At 56.0% G+C, this 16,995-nt stretch overlaps 2 protein-coding genes and 1 pseudogene across 2 annotated transcripts in view; 2 read left to right on the forward strand and 1 right to left on the reverse strand.

Annotated features, from left to right (window-relative positions):
- Positions 1–888: 888 nt before the first annotated feature.
- Positions 889–12,356, forward strand: LOC149875563 (E3 ubiquitin-protein ligase TRIM39-like). Its single transcript, XM_090030941.1, has 6 exons — positions 889–1,086; positions 4,975–5,070; positions 6,425–6,655; positions 7,426–7,448; positions 7,558–7,658; positions 11,302–12,356. The coding sequence occupies exons 1-6, from the start codon at positions 940–942 to the stop codon at positions 11,841–11,843; spliced, it is 1,140 nt and encodes a 379-aa protein (XP_089887067.1). The 5' UTR covers positions 889–939; the 3' UTR covers positions 11,844–12,356.
- LOC149875564 (U2 spliceosomal RNA) lies at positions 1,169–1,323 on the forward strand (annotated as a pseudogene).
- A 2,492-nt stretch (positions 12,357–14,848) lies between the features above and the next one.
- The window catches only part of LOC149875565 (uncharacterized), a 5,145-nt gene continuing 2,998 nt past the window's right edge, over positions 14,849–16,995 (reverse strand). The window contains exon 4 of the mRNA XM_090055990.1: positions 14,849–14,972. Within this exon, the coding sequence (XP_089912116.1) occupies positions 14,849–14,972 (124 nt within the window). The remainder of the gene's footprint in view (positions 14,973–16,995) is intronic.

Here is a 16,995-nt window from a genome sequence, read left to right on the forward strand (position 1 = left end):
CCTGCTGTCTGACCTGAGGCACATGTGCCAAGAAAAATGCCAGAACATGCTGCACATTGGCACCCGTGCTGGGATTGCTAAGCCCTGCTCCTGCTTCTAGGGGCTATCAGCTATCCCCCCTTCCACATAGCTGGGGTGCACCCGGGGTGATAGCAAATGCCTTCAGGTCAGGGGCATCACAGCCGACAGAGGTCCCATAAGGTGAGGACAGTTATGCAGGGGTTGACAGGGAGAAATGAAGGGAACCGCTGTGTGACAGGCTGGTTCCTGCCCAAAGGCTCGAGGTCTAGGCTCACTTCCCTTGTCTGGGTGCTGGACCCAGGTCTCTGTAATGCCTGGGAAGGCTAATGGACCCTGTTAGTGTCACGATGGCTCCAAGGGACTCTGGTGTTTCAGCAGCTTCCTCTGCCAACTGCCCCCCTGCCTGTGAACACCCTGTCTCCCCAGCTGTCCTCCTCCCTGCTTCTATTGCTCCCTTGCCCTCACCCCTCCTTCCTCTCCACTCAGTTTCATTCTTCCATTTACTTTCCCTCGGCCCCTCCTCTCTCTTGTTAGAAGCTGACTTGCAGGAAATCAGCTGCTGTGTTCAGGGAGGCACCACCCAGGATGGGCCCAGCCTGCACAGAGCAGGAAGAGCAATCAGCAGAAGCCGGGGCCGTGCAGCCTCAGACCCTCCAGGACAGGACATGGCTGAAGAGGCCGCCTGCGCCATCTGCCTGGACCTCCCGCAGGAGCCGGTGACCATCAGGTGTGGGCACAACTTCTGCCGAGCCTGCATCACCCAGATACTGTGAGGACCGTGTCCGTGGCTCAGGCGACGCCGTCCCCTGTCCCAACTGCAGAGCAGAGTTCCAGGTTGGGAGCTCCCAGCTCAACACTCAGCTCAAAACCCTGGTGGAGGAGATTAAAGAGCAGAGTCTGAAGCCAGGAAAGGAGAAGATGGAGAATCAGTGTGTGGAGCACGAGGAGAAACTCAAGCTCTTCTGTGAGGAGGACGGGGAAGCCATCTGTGTGATCTGCAGGGAGTCCCAGGCTCACCGCGGTCACACAGTGCTCCCCATCCAGGAGGCTGCCAAGGATTACCAGGTAGGTGACACCACTGGCCCTGGGAGAGCCCGTTGCACAGACACACACTTACCTGGCAAGGGAAGCAGCGTGACCACGTAGGCGAGCTCCCCAGGGTAATTGTCTCTGATATGTCCTCCATAGGAGGTCTCTATTGAGCAGATTCTTTTTGGTATTGGGTGGTGGAACTGGAGCGTGCTCCATCCACTCCATGCATTGACCTGGTATTGCAGTGCTTCCAGGACCGGTGCAAAAAAACAGGGAAAAAAAAACACAAACACTTACCTGGCAGGGGCAACATCGTGTGTTTGGGTCCAAGCATGCAGTTTTCCTTAAGTGTCCCTAGGGATGTCTGTTCTCCTGGCGTGGCTTAGTACCTGTCGGGGTGTTGGGGCTCAAAGCCCACTTTATGGAAATGGGAGGCTCCTCCCTAACTTGCGTCTGCACCCATATGGCCGAGGGCAGGCGAAACTTGGGGGCATCCAAAGCCCAAGCCTCCGGGCTTGCGCCTGCACATAGGCTGCCTGTCAGAAGACTTTGGAAATACCTGAGGCCCCTGGTGGGGGTGGACGACGTGTGCCCATTGTAGGGCCACGTACGGTTCTGGACTGACTCATGGACTTGGACTTGATTTGGCTGATTTGGCGTGGAACGTGAAAAATGGCTTTAAACAAACAAACAGAACAAAACTCACTGGCAGGAGAGATACCATGACTGGTTTCGGCTCAGGTGGTTGTACTTACCAGGAAGGGCAATCCCCCTCTCCTCGGTCTTGAATGACTTATAGCAGTTGAGTTGAAGGTCTACTGCTTGCACTGCAGGCAAGCTGACCCCTGAGAGAGTCTGCAAATGCCTCCCGATGCAGGATCTTGGCGACAAGACTTATGTTCATAGGGTTCAACTCTTGGGCTTCCCTTTAGCTTGCTCCTTCAGCCTTTTGGTGGAGTGAAATTAGTGGGCATCTGGACTCCGAGGCCTCTGGGCTTGTGTCTTGCACAGAGGATGCCTGCCATGTACCGGGCAGTACCTGAAGTCCCAAGCTGAAGTGTCCGCAAGGGAGGGTACTCGCCGGTGGTCGTGCAGCACGGACTTGAGTGATTGAGCTCTGCTTCGCTGACAGAATTCAGAACTGATTTGGCCCAAGAGATAACATTAGTTAACGGTGGAGGGCCAGTCTGGGTTGCTCCTGTGCTGAGCCTCCCACCTCACTGCACCTGGCCAAAAACCACGCTCTGAGTGTCTCCCCTGCAGCACCTAAGTCCAGTCAACCCCCTTCCTGGAGCCCAGTCACAAGCCTGGGGTAACCGCTGTGATCCCCTGGACTCGGGTCTTTGGTAGGGCTCTGTGCCACACAGGGTGCACAGACCCTGCAGACCTTGGGGTTGCTTAACCCACTGTGGGATTTCGGGGTGCTTCCTTCCTACAGGAGGGAAAGAAAAGCTAAGGCCACCTTAGCAAGCCTAGCAAAGTTAGCTAACAGGGCTGGTCTAAGGTGGTTACTACAGGGTGTCACAGCTGCCCTTGGGGCACGTCCTGTGCTGAGCCCCCCAATTTCCTTGGCCTCAGCCCTCTTTGTGTCAAGTCTCTGGGCCCCTTGGCCCTGTCTTGCCGTGTGTCCCAGCCCCTGGGATCCCTGGCCCAGGGTGGGCAATCCCTGGCCTTTGAACTCAGCTCAGCCCCCAGAACAAACTGAACAGGGCAACGCAGAGGGCTGATAGTATTTTCTCCATACAATGCAGCTCAGAATATGACACAACTTGGGTTTCAAAGGCAGAATAAAGATAAAAGAGCTTTTCCTGTAGCAAGTAACAGAGGAGCAGCAGCCTGGGAGCAGAAACTGCTCCCTCTTCTGCTCCAGTGCAGATCTGACTTTCACTTCTGCTCAGCAGAAACTCTTCTCACCACATTTCTCACATGTAATGCACACTACGATTTCCAGCAGCTGGTTTGGAGGGGAAAGGCTGTGTTGTATGTGAAAAAGTATGGTCATTTTCTAGATTAAATGAAGTGTTTCATAGAGTCTCATGGGATATAACTGGCCAGACTGGAGGGGACAGGGGTCATGGCTGCGCTGTGCGGCAGCTCAGGAGCTGTCTCGGAGGGAGACGGCAGCACGGGCTGTGTAGGTGGGAGCGATGTGTCTGGAGCAGGAGGCACCGGGAGGGCCCTGGGGTGTGCAGGGCAGGGGCCCGATCCTGTTCAACAATCCTGTCTGTGACCTTGTTACTGGACTGGAACTGGGCTCAGAAAGTCTGTGGTTGACACTGAGTTGGGAGGTGTTGCCAATGGCCCCAGATTCACGCTGAATGGCTGCAGGAGTGCGGAGCTTTAAGGAATCAGTTTCCAGGCCTCGGGATTGTCCTTCGGGAAAGGTTTTGGCTGATCATAGAGCATGGATGCCAGAGCCTCCAAATCCACATTACTCCAGAGTTGGGAATGCTTTTCTCTCCCTTTCCCAGAAAAAATCTCTGGATTACAGTTCATTAGACTAGATGCCAGCACAGTAAGGGGATGACAAAGCATCCTCTGGTAGGAGCACGCGGCAGCCACCACCTCTCTTGTCCAGGTCTCCACCTCCTGTTCCCTTACATCTCCCTGCCATACCTGGTTGTTAAGAAAATTGAAGAGAGGTCAGGTGATAAGAGGATGGTAAGAGGAGAGCTAAGATCCACCTGGATGAGGACGGTCCTCTTCACAAGCCTCTTTCCACTTTTACATCCTGCTCCTTCCTACTCCTGGCCAAGTGTCCAAATGTGTAGCCTTACCCCTGGGATCCTGAACCCCTCAGTCGGCAGTTGCCACTCGCTCTGCTGCCCCAAGCCAGAAGTCACAGTGTCTCCTGGTGCACGGCACCACAAGTACTTATCAGTGAATTCAACACTCCCCCATTCGTACAAGAGAAGATCAAGTGGTTGTCACCGAATCCCCCTGCTTCACTTAATCCACAGGAGATTAATTCATGATTAGTCACCAGCCTCCTTGATTCCACCCAAAATGAATTAATATCCATGAATTCCACAGTCCCACCCAATCCATGGCTGAGCACTTCATCATCAATGAACTCACCAGCCTCCCTTGGTGCCCCAAAGATCAGTTAGTTATTCCTGAATATATAAGTCTTAATCCTTCATACTAATTACATTAATTGTCCTGCTTTTTTTCTCTACTTTTGTGCTCTGCATCTCCACGTGCAGGGCACAGCATTTCCAAAACCAGCTGTGCGTTCTTCTCACCGGGGCTTGTGTGCCGGGTCCTTGTTTTTGAGCCCACTGGAGCTCTTGGGGACCGATAAGAGCTGGCTGCCTCCATATATGACTGTGTGCAACAGGGAACCTGCTCCTTTGTCCCCGACAGCACATGGACCCTTTTCTGGGTGCTCCGGTGCCCACGCAGCCCCACTGGGCTTTCTGAGTAGGTCTGCCCTCGGACCCTGCCCTGCCAATGTTTCGTGCCTGGCACAGGGATGGGAGCCAGCTCTGTTACAGGGGAGAGATTTTGGGGAGAAACCAAGGTGGTTTGCTGCCACACAGGGCATTCTGGGAAATGCACTTCTGCCGAGGGGCAGCAGCTGGACTTTGCTGGTGCTGGAGGGAGATGTTGAGCCATTTTTTTGCTGCTAAAAAACAGCAGATTTTTTCCCTGCTCATGAAGCGTGTCTGCAGAGCAACCCTGAGGTGACTTCTCCCCTCACAGCAGTTTCAGCTGCTGCTTGTACCCGGTGCCAGCGCCCCTGAGCCAGCGCCTGCAACGAGGGGTCGAGAGGAGCGGGGAGGGGGCTGGCCAGGAAGCCCCCCACATGCCTGCTTCTGCCGCTTGCTTTCCCTGCACATTTACTGATCCCGTATCAAACCCTCTTTGTCCCAACACGTGTCAGGGTCAGGAATAAGGATCTGATGCTTCTCCTGCCAGGTGCAGCTCCAGCGGGCCCTGCATCCTCTGAGGAAGGGGCTGGAGAGAGCCCTGGCGATGGAGGCCACGGAGAAGGACACCACCACGGCGTGGGAGGCAGGTGCCAGTCTGTGCTCCTCGAGAGCTCGTTCCCGTGGCAGAGCTGGCGGTGAGGGGTGGGGGAGCTGCAAGATTTGCCCCGCGGGGCTGTGTGTCATGGAGGGAGCTCTTCCTCGACATCGGGGGATGCTGCGGTCTGGGGGAGAGCTGGGACCAGACTGGGCTGAGGTGCTGGCAGCTTAACCCTTCCTTGCCACTCTCCCAGGGGTGGTACCAAGCCACTGCTCTTCGCCTGCACGACATACTTTACCTCCCATAAAATGGGCCACACTTTGCGAGCTGGAGCCATGTTTGCTCCCAGAGCTGCCGCACTCTCTGCACACCCCGAAGCCCATGTCTCTGCCTGTCCCAGCTGTCCCAGGGCTGTGGCACCGCAGCAGGATTTCCATCACAGCAGTGTTTCGGTTTCTGTGATAGTCCTCTAGCAGCTCTCTGAAGTCTAAAAGCCTCGTATCAGGATGGGCATCGCTGAAGCAGAGGAGGAGTGGTGCAGAGCCGTTCCTGCGGGGCCCGGGGGCAGGGCAGGCTGGGCACTCGGCATTACCCTGCCCTGCGGGGAGGGGGAGCCCTGAGCTCTCTCACCCCCCGTGCCCCCGCATGAAGGGAAAGGGGCTCTGGAGTTTGCTGTTCCCCACCCCAGGGCCAAGGGGAGGCAGTGCGTGTTCCCCTGCCCTGGGCCCGTGCACAGGGGCTTCAAGGCTCCCCGGCCCGGGCAGCTCTCACCGGGGCAGAGTTCATGTTTTGTGGGACTGGTGTGGGCTCCTTCTTCCGCCCTGCAGCCCCTTCCTCACATGTCTCTTCTGTGCTTTTCCTGGTTCTTGGGCTGTCATTTTAGGATCTTCCACTTTCCCCACCTGGAAGGGAAAAGCCCCTGGCAGAGGAGCCTGTCTCCTATGTAGAGAGCTCCTGTTGGCCAAGGGGGCTCCCTTGGGGTCCTTCCCACCCATCTCCCTTGGCCAACACAGGCTCCAAGTGCTTTCCATGTAGCATCTCCTGCATGTCTCGACCCAGGGACAACCCCAGACCTGGCACAAAAGCACTGACATCGACAGATCGGCCAGAGATGACCCATGGCCCACTGGGTTTTGCTGCAAGCCCCAGAGCCTTTACAGAGGCCCCAGATCCTAAATCTCTGCTCTGGATAGCAGCCCTTTTGCTATGGGGTGAAAGTATTGTGTGATCCTTTCTCTAGAGAGTGCACCACTATATGTAATGTGTGTATCATATATGTGGTGACACTATAGCTACTGACAAAGGGCTGCACACCCTGAGTTCATGCCTTCCCTCTGCCAATGCAAAGTTGAAAGTGGAGATGGCAGCTCACACTTGTTTTTGCTGCTTGTCCTGGAAGAACAAGGTAAAGCGACAGAAAGAGAGCATCAGGTCTGAGTGCGAGAAGCTGCGTCGCTTTGTGAGCGAGGAGGAGCAGCGGCTCCTGCAGAGCCTGGAGGAGGAGGAGAGGGAGACGCTGCGGCGCCTGGAGGCCAACGTAGCCCAACTCTCCCGGCAAAGCGCCTCCCTGCGCAAGCTGATCTCGGAGATAGAGGAGAAGAGCCGGCAGACCCCTGCTGAGCTGCTGAAGGTGAGCGTGCGCTGCTGATGCGGCCCCCAATGCTGCTGCCGTCTGGCACAAAGCAGCCCTCGGCCTGGCCCCCAGACCTGGTGGAGACTGGGCCAAGACTCAGGTGAGACTTTCCATCAGTCTGGAGATTGTCCTGGGAGGAAATTCTGATTTGGGAGAAGTGCCAGGTTATTAGTCATGAAGGCTCCTTACAGACATGAGCATAAAAAGGGCTGTACTGTACGTCCAGTGTGTCCCCGCACTGAACCCAGCGCGTCCCCAGACGAGGCATCACATTAGTTGGACCTTGTTTCCCAATGTCTGTGTAGACTGGGCACTTCAATGGGGCTTTTCTGGAGATTATCTCTAATGATTGATTGAATCTGCTTTATATTAAAGCACCAAAAAGCCTTGCTGAAGTGCATGATCTATACAGATGCTGTGGAGCGAGGTCAAACTAATGTGCTACCTCTTCCAATAAAGCCCAGGGTTTTGGGGTTTTTTTTAATCATTTCTGTCAGCAGCCAAAATGGACAGGAAAGCACATCTGGAGGTAGCCATGCAAATGTTCAGAGCAATGTAATGCTGAGACAGAGGTGACAGCAAAGAAATGGTTCATCGCCCCTTGGCTGCATCCAAGTGCAGCAGGCAGAGGCAGACTTAGGGATTTTCAGACAGTGAAGAAATGGATGCCCATTGAACAGACAAGTCATAAACTCACTGAACTTTGGTGCAGATGGTTTCACCCAGCAAGGAAATAATCACTCTTACCCTCATGTTTCCCTTTCTAGGATGTGAAAAGGACCTTGGACAGGTGCGGTATCTTCCCCTTCCCCTCCCAGGAGATTCCTGCTTGGGCTGTGACAGGAATATCCATGTGGAAGACCTGGGCTGAGCGATGATGGGGGATATGTTCCTCTTAGGAGCCAGGATGTGAAGTTTCAGGAAGCAAAAGTTGTTTCTACAGAAGTGAAGACCCCGTGCAGCATCCCAGGCATGATGGAAATGCTAAGGAAATTCAGAGGTACACCACAGCACATGGCAGGGTCCTGCAGCAGTCTCCTCAGCCCATGTCTGAGGGTCTCTGGATCAGCAGGGGGAAAGATCCTGTTGTAATTTCCATGCAGGGCATGGCTGGGTCACTCCAGTGGGGACAGGCGAAACAGGAAACAGGGAAATGGTCAGACAGGTGGATCCCTGTTCCTGCCGCGGGAGGGAGGAGGTAATGTTGTGATCAGGGCTGGACAGCCAAGTGCCGGTGCGCTGAGATTATCCTCTTCCGTGTGCCCCAGTCCCAGGGGCTGCCACACCGTGTCCTGGTTAAATCTCTGGGTTCATCTCAACTCAAGGGCAAGGGCTGAAGTGAAATCTGGGTCTCTGCATGCAATGGGAAAGGTCTCACAGTGTCCAACAGCCTTCAGTCCCTGGGCCCTGCAGTGTGGTGCAGCCTGCAGTACCCAAGGGAGCTGAGCACCACCCCCGGGATCCCCTTGGGGCCATCCTGCCCGTTCCCAGGGCTGTGCACAGGCCCCGAGCGCAGGCAGATGAGGCAGCAAGAGGCTGTTCCCTCCTCCCCATTCCCAGCTCCTTTCCAGCTATGTTCGGCCCCTACAGCATGATGCTCTGGGCTTCCTCTTCCAGCCCCATGGCCGGCCCGTCCCTACCTGCTGCTTGCTACTCCCGGCAATTTGGGGCTTTCTGTCCCTCCACCCACTCCCTGCCCTGGATGCAGCTCAGTCCCTGCCCTGCCACTTCCTTTGAATGCAGATCCTAGGGAAACTTCTCTCCTGGCCCGGGCATCTCTTACTCAGGCCTTCAGGCTTTCAGTCCCCGTGTCTGTCATGTCAGCTCTGGCTGCAAAGCGGGGCAGAACGGTCCCTTCCCTAAGGCAGTGGGGAGGTGGCCCAGACATCAGCTTTAGCCAGGCACGGGCTTGTCCTGGGAGTGCAGACAGGCGCCAGCAGCCCCCAGACCCCTCCAGGCAGCAACAAACACAGACCCAACTGGCAGGTCCCAGCCTGGTCTCTGCAGCTGTTTCCTGCTCGTGATGGTGCAAAGCAGCAGCCAGCGCAGTCCTGCCCACACAGAGCTGCAGCCCAGCAGCTGGTTTCACCCAGGAGGGTAAATGCATCTGTCCTTCAAGAGGCTTTGATGACCCAGCTCAGTCTGTGGTGTGGAGAGGGCCTGAGGCTTTCCTGAGTGGTGGGGGCTTGGCAGGGAAATCTGGGGAGTCTCACTCACCTTCCCCGGAGCTGTCACCTTCCCCATGTGGCTCAGATGAGCCTGGAGTCAGGCTGAGTGTGGGGGGCCTGTCCTGGGCCAGTCTGCATCCCGAGTGGTGATGTAAGAGCTGCAGCCCCACGGGGACCCCCCAGCCCTGCCTGGACCTCCCCTGGAGCATTGCTTCCTGAGAGTGGGGACAGGGGACAGTGGAGGCACTCCTGGGGGCTCTGGGCCAAGCTCTGGGTTCACGGTGAGGTAGGCCGAGGTGTGCACAGACCTCCCGCCCCGGGGGACACTGGGGAGGGGAGGTCAGGCTGGAGCTGTCCAGACCCATGGAGGAGGTGCTGCTTCGAGGTGACCTGGGACTTGCCCCCGGTGCAGCTGAGCTCAGCTGGGCCACCTTTCATGAATGGGAGAGGCTCTGCAATGAAACCCAGCATGTCCCACTCCTCACACACACACAATCACAGTCATAGGAAGAAGGACCAGGAGGGACCAGTAAGTTCAGCAAGTCCCGTCACCTGCCATAGGGAGGAGGCAATGGGGCTCAACTGAGCTCCAGGATGTGCTGGTCCAGCCTCCTCTTGAACACCTCCAGGGATGGCCACTGTACTGCCTCTGCTGGGAGTGTGCTCCAGACTGTAGTTACCCACGCAGAAAAGAAAGTTTTTCCCTATGTCTATCCTAAGGTTTTCTCAACTAGCTTGCACCCACTGCACCATGCCCTCCCAAGGGGTGCCTTGCATGCACAAGCCCAGCTTGTCACCATCCCTTGTGGGTCACAGGAGCCTAGACCAGACTGACCAGGGGGAGGGCCCGCACTGGGCCCGGCTACACCCAGACCAGGGTGCGAGATCTCCCACCCTGCAGGGATCCCCCAGCCCTGCCCTGATCCCAGCTGGTTTTTGAGTGAGCAGGGGCTCTGGGGGGTGGAGAGCACACATGGTCCCTGGGGCTGTGAGCCAGTCCCTGCCAGCACTGTATATGCCGGGGGGCCTGGGCATGGCTGGAGGGGAGTTGTGCAGCTCACAACAGGGGACAAATCCCTCTGGGAGGAGAAGTGGGCTGGCGCTGTCTCTGTTTTCAGCGGGGGTGTTGGGTGGGCGCAGGGGCCGATGTCCTCCAGCGGGCAAATGTCACAGCAGGTCTGGGGACAGAAGAGGGGCAGGTCCATTCACACCGGTGCTCTGAGCAGACCCCATCCCAGGCTGCTCGTCCTCCCCAGCCCCCCCTGCACAAGCGCTGCAGGAGTCTCCGGCTGTTCCCAGGGCTGCATTTCCACAGGCCCCAAGTGGCCCCAGAGCCCCGGTCCTGTTGGGAGCCACTGGGATTTCTGCTCCCAGGTCACTTCCATGTGTTTGGAAACTGCATCTGGATGTGCAGCTTCTGGCACAACGGAGGGGGCCAGTGCGGCAACTGGGCCCCCGGGCCTGGGATTGCACAGTACTCTGGGGCCAGACGGCCCGGTGCCAGCAGTGTCCCAGGTCCCGTGTACACGGGGTGTCCTTGTCCCAGTGCAGGTCCTCCGGTGGAGACCCCTAGAGCAGACACATGGCGGGGGTGCCTGGGACATGTCTCTTGTGAGCTGAGCCCAGAGGTTTGTGGCAGTCAGTGGGGAAATGCCCCCTCCCCGCTCGACTGCCCCAGACTCACCAGCAATGGGCCCTGTTCTCCGGTGCTTAGTGCCCCTGTCAGTGCCCCCTGCCCTTCCCCTTCCCTCCCCACCCCTTCGCCCAGCCCCATGCACGGCCCTGCCCTGCGCTGGCTCTGGGGAGGCGCTGGCTGTGGGCTGCCCTGGCTGCAGTGCTGTGCCCACAGGCTGGGGACATGGGGGTCCCCTGGGGCAGAGCAGCCCAGCCTGGGGTGGGGGGCAGGCACCCACCTGCTGTCGGCAGCAAACCGAGTGACCTTGGCCCAGGCACAGAGACCCCCGGGCCCTGCCCTCCGCTCCCCCTGCCCCCCCTCCCCCGGGCAGGCTGCAATGGGCCCCTCTGCTCCCTGCTGTCCCCCAGCCCGTCCCCCCTCCCTGCAGCCTTCCTGCCCCCCACTCCCTTCCCCACAGCCCCTGCGACACCAGCTCATGGGGTGGAGCCCACTCCCCTTGCCCCCCAGGCAGAGCAGCCCCGCTAGGTGTGGGGGAGGGGCAGGGCAGGGACCTGCTGGGATGACATCATTGCATGCCCCTCCCCCTCCCCGGGCCTGCCCTGCCCCCACCCCATGTCCCTCCCCCTCGTGGCCCCAGCGCCCAGGCGGGGAATGCCCCGGGGAGGAAGGGGCCGGTGGGGACTTCCCGCTTTCTTGTTTCTCCATTTCCTGTTCCCCCATTCCCCGTGGGGCGATGGTGACTCCCAGCCGGGACCGACCCGCGATTCCTGGGACGCGGCGAGTTCCCCGTGATCTCGGGACCCGCCTGCCCCCGCCCTGACCCGCGACTCTCTCCCCAGCGGACGTGGCTCTTGACCCAGGGACAGCTCATCCCGAACTCGTCCTGTCTGAGGATTGGAAATGTGTGAGACACGGAGACGACCGACTGGATGTGCCCGACACCCCCGAGAGATTTGACACTTACCCAGAAGTCCTGGGCGCAGAGGGGTTCGCGGGCGGGAGGCGCTACTGGGAGGTGGAGGTGGGAGACAAGACGCGCTGGACCCTGGGTGTGTGCAGGGAGTCTGTGCCCAGGAAGGGGGGGGTCACATTGACAACTCGCAATGGATACTGGGTCATGCGGCTGTGGGGTGGGGGATACGAGGCCCTCACCTCCCCCCTGACCCCGCTCCCCGTGAGCGTGCGGCCCAGGCGGGTGGGGGTTTTCCTGGACTACGAGGGGGGCGAGGTCTCATTTTACAACGTGACCGACAGGTCCCATCTCTTCACCTTCGCTGACTCCTTCTCCGGGACCCTGCGCCCTTACTTCAATCCTGGTGTCAATGCTGGGGGCAGGAACGCGGCTCCCCTGACCCTGTGCCCGGCCCCAGCCCAGCCCTGAGCCAATCCCTGTCCCGGCCATGACCCGCGGGACAGACTGTGCCCCCCCCACGCCCGACTGCCATCCCCTCGGTGCCCCCGGGGTGGGGGGGCTGGGGTCTCCATCCCAGGAGCTGCTCCCGCTTGGACCCTGCTGCTGCCCTGGCCCAGGGGTCGTCTCCCAAGCCCCCATGCACAGCGCCCCGCTGGGAGGGACCGGCTCCAAACTCTCATCCGTCACTTCCACATCCCTGCATCCCTCGGGGGTTTACCTGGTTACTGTGTTCCCCTCTCTCAGCGCTGTCCCCCTTTCCCCTCCCTCCCTCCATTCCCTTTTATATTTAAAATAAACACCTCTGCATTGCACACCTGCTCTATGCACATCATTTCTTACCCTCTGATGAGCTGAGCACTTGCTCCAGAAAGCTGGTGCATCTGGGATTCAGCGACTCTGGCAGTGCTCAAGCTTTCTGGTGTGCGAGTCCAGGGCCACGCACCAGAGGCCTCGTGTGTCTGACAGCACAAGCGGCCCAGGCCCAGCACACGTCCCACTGTGTCTGAGTGCCCGGGGTACAGGGTGCCGGGGGTGGGGGGCAGCAGGGAGGGGGAACAGCATCCCCAGCAGTGCTCCTGGCAGTGCAGCCGCTACGATTTTTTCGCCTGCTGCCCCGGGTCGGTGCCCAGAGCGTGTGCCCCAGTCTCCTACTTTCCTCTGCTACTGCCGGGGGCTCCCAACACCTCCAAACTTTCACCCACCACCAAATCACTGGACCTGTGGGGCTGGGTGACTTGGCCTGCAGGCAGGATCTGGCCCATGGGCCAGGGGTTGAGCCCTCCTGAGTCTACAAGGGGCATCTCGATCCTGCCGTCTGTCTGACTTCACACTAACACAGCTAGCTGCCTCTCAGGCCACATCACTAGTTCTCCACTGTTTTTAGACTCATTTGACTCAAGGCACCCTCAGAAAATGCTCTATGTTGTCACTTGTTTCGCTACTAAAAATAAAGAGCAGTTCTTCTGGTGCAAAGAACTGAGAAAGGCCACAATGGGCCAAACATGGTTTTGATGCTGGGTTCTTATTTCAAAGCTTTGGGTTGGTTTTGTGAACAGTGTATCGGCATTTGCACAGCTGCCAGGGCTCAGGAGCTGACAGCACCTGGGTGGGAAGCACTGCTCCAGATCGAACTGGTATCAAAGCCCCTTTACAGGCCAGCATCTCCACTGTGCTGTGCCAGACACAAAGAAAGAATTGGAGCAGATCTTGTGAGGGAACAGCTGGAGGGGCTGGACATGCACAAGTCAGCCGGTCTGGAGGGAATGCACCCAAGAGTGCTAAAAGAGCTGGCTGACATCACAGCAGGACCAATGGCGAGGGTGTTGGAGAAGTCGTGCCCCTCAGGAGAGGCTACTGAGGGCTGGAAGAAGGCCGGGAGCACAATACGATAGACTGCCTCAAAGACAAGCCTTTAGGGGTGCACAGTCTGTGGCGCTGCACACCCCACACAGGCAGATGCTTCCGACACTGCTGATTTGCAGCTTTGTGGGGAGGAGGGGGTTGACCCTGGGATCTCCAAGAAAAGTTTGGTAGTGCATGTGGTGGGAGTGCGTGCCCCAAAAACGAGCCTGGCTGGCCGAAGCTATACTCCAGCGTATGGCCAGGCTCCCTGCTGCGGGATCCCTGAGGCTGCAGCTCCCAGAGGCCCCCGGGAGCCCAGGAAACACTGCTGGGGCAGCACAGTAGCTAGCCCCAACCTCCCCTACCCCACAGTTTAATCGTGCTATACTATATAGACAGATGCACCAAAATCCTCTGTCACTTGTAGCAACAAGTCTGCACACATCTACACAGCAAAGCACTTTCTATTTTATACTGTTGCTTTTATTACATATGTGCCAGATTCAGGAAGGAGATGGCAATGAACGCTGGGAAACATCCTCATCTGTTATGTGTTAACCAGCACCAAGCGTGCAACGCAAGACTTGTCCTCAGACATGTGCTCAGTCGGTTGTGTTTTTATGCAACAAGGAGCAATTCCTTTGATGGCTTACCTTATACTGCAATGTAAGCCTTCCCAAAGAAGCCCTGGCCACCTGCCCAATCTGAAAAAAAAGCATTTTCCATCCAGACAACTTCAGGAAACAAAAGAGGATCCTTTATCCTGAAGGGGCAGAGCCTCAGATGAGAGATGTTGTCATTGCTTCCCTGCAGTGAACTGAAGTCAGCCAAGGGTCTGTCCTGAGGAGAGGTCCGAGCTCACATGGCCCCAGCTCTACGCAACAATTTGGAGGCTCTAGATGCGTATTTGTGCATGTGATCGATATGTCCCCGTCCCACCAGGGGTGCAGGGAGCTCCCGTACAAGAACAGAGCAACTCAGCACACGGGAGAGGAGAAGAGAAAAGGGAGAGACGAGAGCAACACGACTTCAACGGGGAACGTGCAACAACCCACTGTGCAACACGGCAGCCGAGCATTGTGTCCCCAGACAGGAAGGTTTTACCCTGCTTCGGAAATACAGAATGAATCGATGAGGAGCCTTTCTGTGTTTCTCTTTGAAATCCCTCATCCAGGTTTCTTATCACTTCAGGAGGGTTTTTTTGTGCGTCTAAAATCCTATAGACATTCAGAGAAAGTCACGCCCAGCTGTTGATCAAGGGCAAGGGATTGCAAGAAAGACAAATGAGCAGTTTGTATGAACTGTCGATGCACACGTTGCATTTGTAATCACAGACAATACCGACACCAGAATACTTGGGGGAGATGAGAAGTGAGTTTGTGGTGCAAAGACTAAAGCGTGTGCATCTGGATTGGGCCACTGCTTTCCTAAGGGACCTCTGTGCAGCAACCGAGCTCATGTAATGCCGCAAGCATCGGACCAGGGGTTGGGGGGACAACAGCTCTCCCTCTCCCAAAGCCCATCACTGGCATGTGCATTTAAAATCAATCATTAGAAGAAAATCAGCAAAACCCACTAACAATGTTCGCCAGTGGAGAGAAGCTAAACCTTAATGTCACGTCTGAAGAGATCTACTCCTCCGTGACTCTATTTGTCTTGAAATTGGTCACTTGAACTTGGTTCCCGTACTCCAAGGCATCTCGAGGATTTGGGCTCATTTCCAGCAACATGCGACCTTGTCCCCGTCCGCTCTCCCTGCGACAACGAACAGCCCCCACATTCGAACGGTTGCCAGCAGAGACACCGCGCTCCCTTCCCCACCAGCATTACTAGCCACGCCAGGAGGGACGTTAGCAATGCCTACATCTAACTTACAATAAAAACAAAAGTAATTAACCCTGTGCTCTCAGCTACTATACTGAGATTTAACCTAACAGCTATGGAGAATGTCATTCGAGCTCTGGATTTTCTATACCTAACTATGGAGCTGGGGACTGACTTTCTCTTGGAAATGTAAATTTTTATTCTCCACATAGACAATGTAAGCTCACTTCCTGGCATCACTCACTGTCTACATCCTAAATGTGGAAAAAATAAATGATTGGAATTAGAGTCATATTTGGAAGACTGGTAAAATGCAGCTAAATACTCAGTATAAAACTTACACAGCTCAAGGGACAGCCCCACAGGTCTGCTTCTCTTGGGCACGGTTTCCAGTAGCCTGAAGACACCGCTCAGCACACGGCCCTGACCCTCGGGGCTGTCTGGATGCAGGGGAAAGCCCCCAGGAGCTTTCCGCCAAAAAAGAGAAGGCAGGCGTGGAGGGGAGGAGAAGGATGTGTGCACCGTTGCTCATATGTTACACACCAATATTTAAAAACGGATTTGTTGCTCTTGCTTGTTCTGTAAGGAGAATGGGAAACAGTGTGATTAAAGAGACAGGGAGCAGATAAATTAAAAGGAGCACAGGGTTAGAAATAAAGACAGGAAGAGCAACATTACAGGGAGCGTGCTCTGCAAAGGACAGGCTCATTTGAACACCACTCTTTGAAAGTCTTCCCCCAAAATTTCCCTTGTGCTACACAAAATATTGCCATGAAGAGCACATTTCTGTACCTTCTTCCTCTGTACTTTGCTGCCACAGCTGAGTTACACGCCATGCAGATGCAATACTGCCTTCCCCAAGGAGCTCCAGGGAGCACGCTGCATTCAAAGGGAAACCTGTGCGATGTGAGCAGAGCGCACAATGACTCCTGGTAGGACACAGGGTGGGATTGTTTTCTTGTTTTAAAGTTCAGACCACTTGGAAGAAGACCTGACAGGAGAATATAACAGCGTACAGGTGTTGCACTCGTATGTGGAGCACGACCCCATTGAGAGCGGACGAGACCTACAACGAGCAGATCTTTTCTGTCTGCAGTGGCCCACGATTAGGTCTTTTCCTGGCACAGACGCCGTAGAAGAGTCAACACGGACTAAGGTAACCACCTGCACTTCAGAAAACACATGTGAAATGATTTAAAAAAATCAAAAACTTGGGCAGACTTCCCTATTCAGTGCACAGAGCAGGGGAAGGCATCGTCTTTGAACAGAAAGTCTCTATTCTTGAGTCCTGACATGGCCAAATCCAGGGTCTGGGGCAAAGCTGCCAGGAAGAGCTTCAAAAGTGAAAATGGCAACAAAAAAGTGTGTTTTGTAGTTGTTCCTCTGTGTGCTCCTGGGTAAATGTTTGCAGCAGAAGGCTGGGATTTCTTCAATGGATTTAAGTAGGGGTAAGATGCTTCAGTGTTCATAGTCAGGATAAATTAAAAAAAAAGTCTGAAAGGAATTACTGAATGCAATATGGCAATGAATGATACAGCATCCATTGTGTGGTTTAATTAGATATATAAAAGGTAATTGTACAGTGCCCCATAATTACTGATTTAGAAACAGCTGCCAAATTGTGCACGGAGGACACAGCTGCATTGCAGACATGTCTGGGAGAGCGCTGGAGTGAAACACCTGGGGTGCCTGGAAAAGCCAACTCCAGACTGTGGGAGAATCCGGCTGGTTTGACATGTCTGCTAGTAAGATGCTAGTAAGTTCGCCGATGACACCAAACTTTGGGGCAAAGCATCCACGCCAGAAGATAGGCGGGTGATCCAGGCTGACCTGGACAAGCTCAGCAAATGGGCAGACGAGAACCTCATGGTGTTTAACACCGAAAAATGCAAGGTTCTCCACCTTGGGAGGAAAAACCTGCAGCACCCTTATAGGCTCGGCAGTGCTACGTTGG

This window comes from Crocodylus siamensis, chromosome 1 (assembly GCF_052110815.1).
Source record: "Crocodylus siamensis isolate JL-2025a chromosome 1, ASM5211081v1, whole genome shotgun sequence".
NCBI lineage: Eukaryota > Metazoa > Chordata > Crocodylia > Crocodylidae > Crocodylus > Crocodylus siamensis.

Coding starts and splice junctions, on each gene's coding strand:
- LOC149875563 (XM_090030941.1), top strand. CDS start 940: ATGGAGAATCAGTGTGTGGAGCACGAGGAGAAACTCAAGCTCTTCTGT. Junction 5,071..6,424: donor ACACCACCACGGCGTGGGAG/GCAGGTGCCAGT, acceptor TTGTCCTGGAAG/AACAAGGTAAAGCGACAGAA. Junction 7,449..7,557: donor GTGAAAAGGACCTTGGACAG/GTGCGGTATCTT, acceptor TGTTCCTCTTAG/GAGCCAGGATGTGAAGTTTC.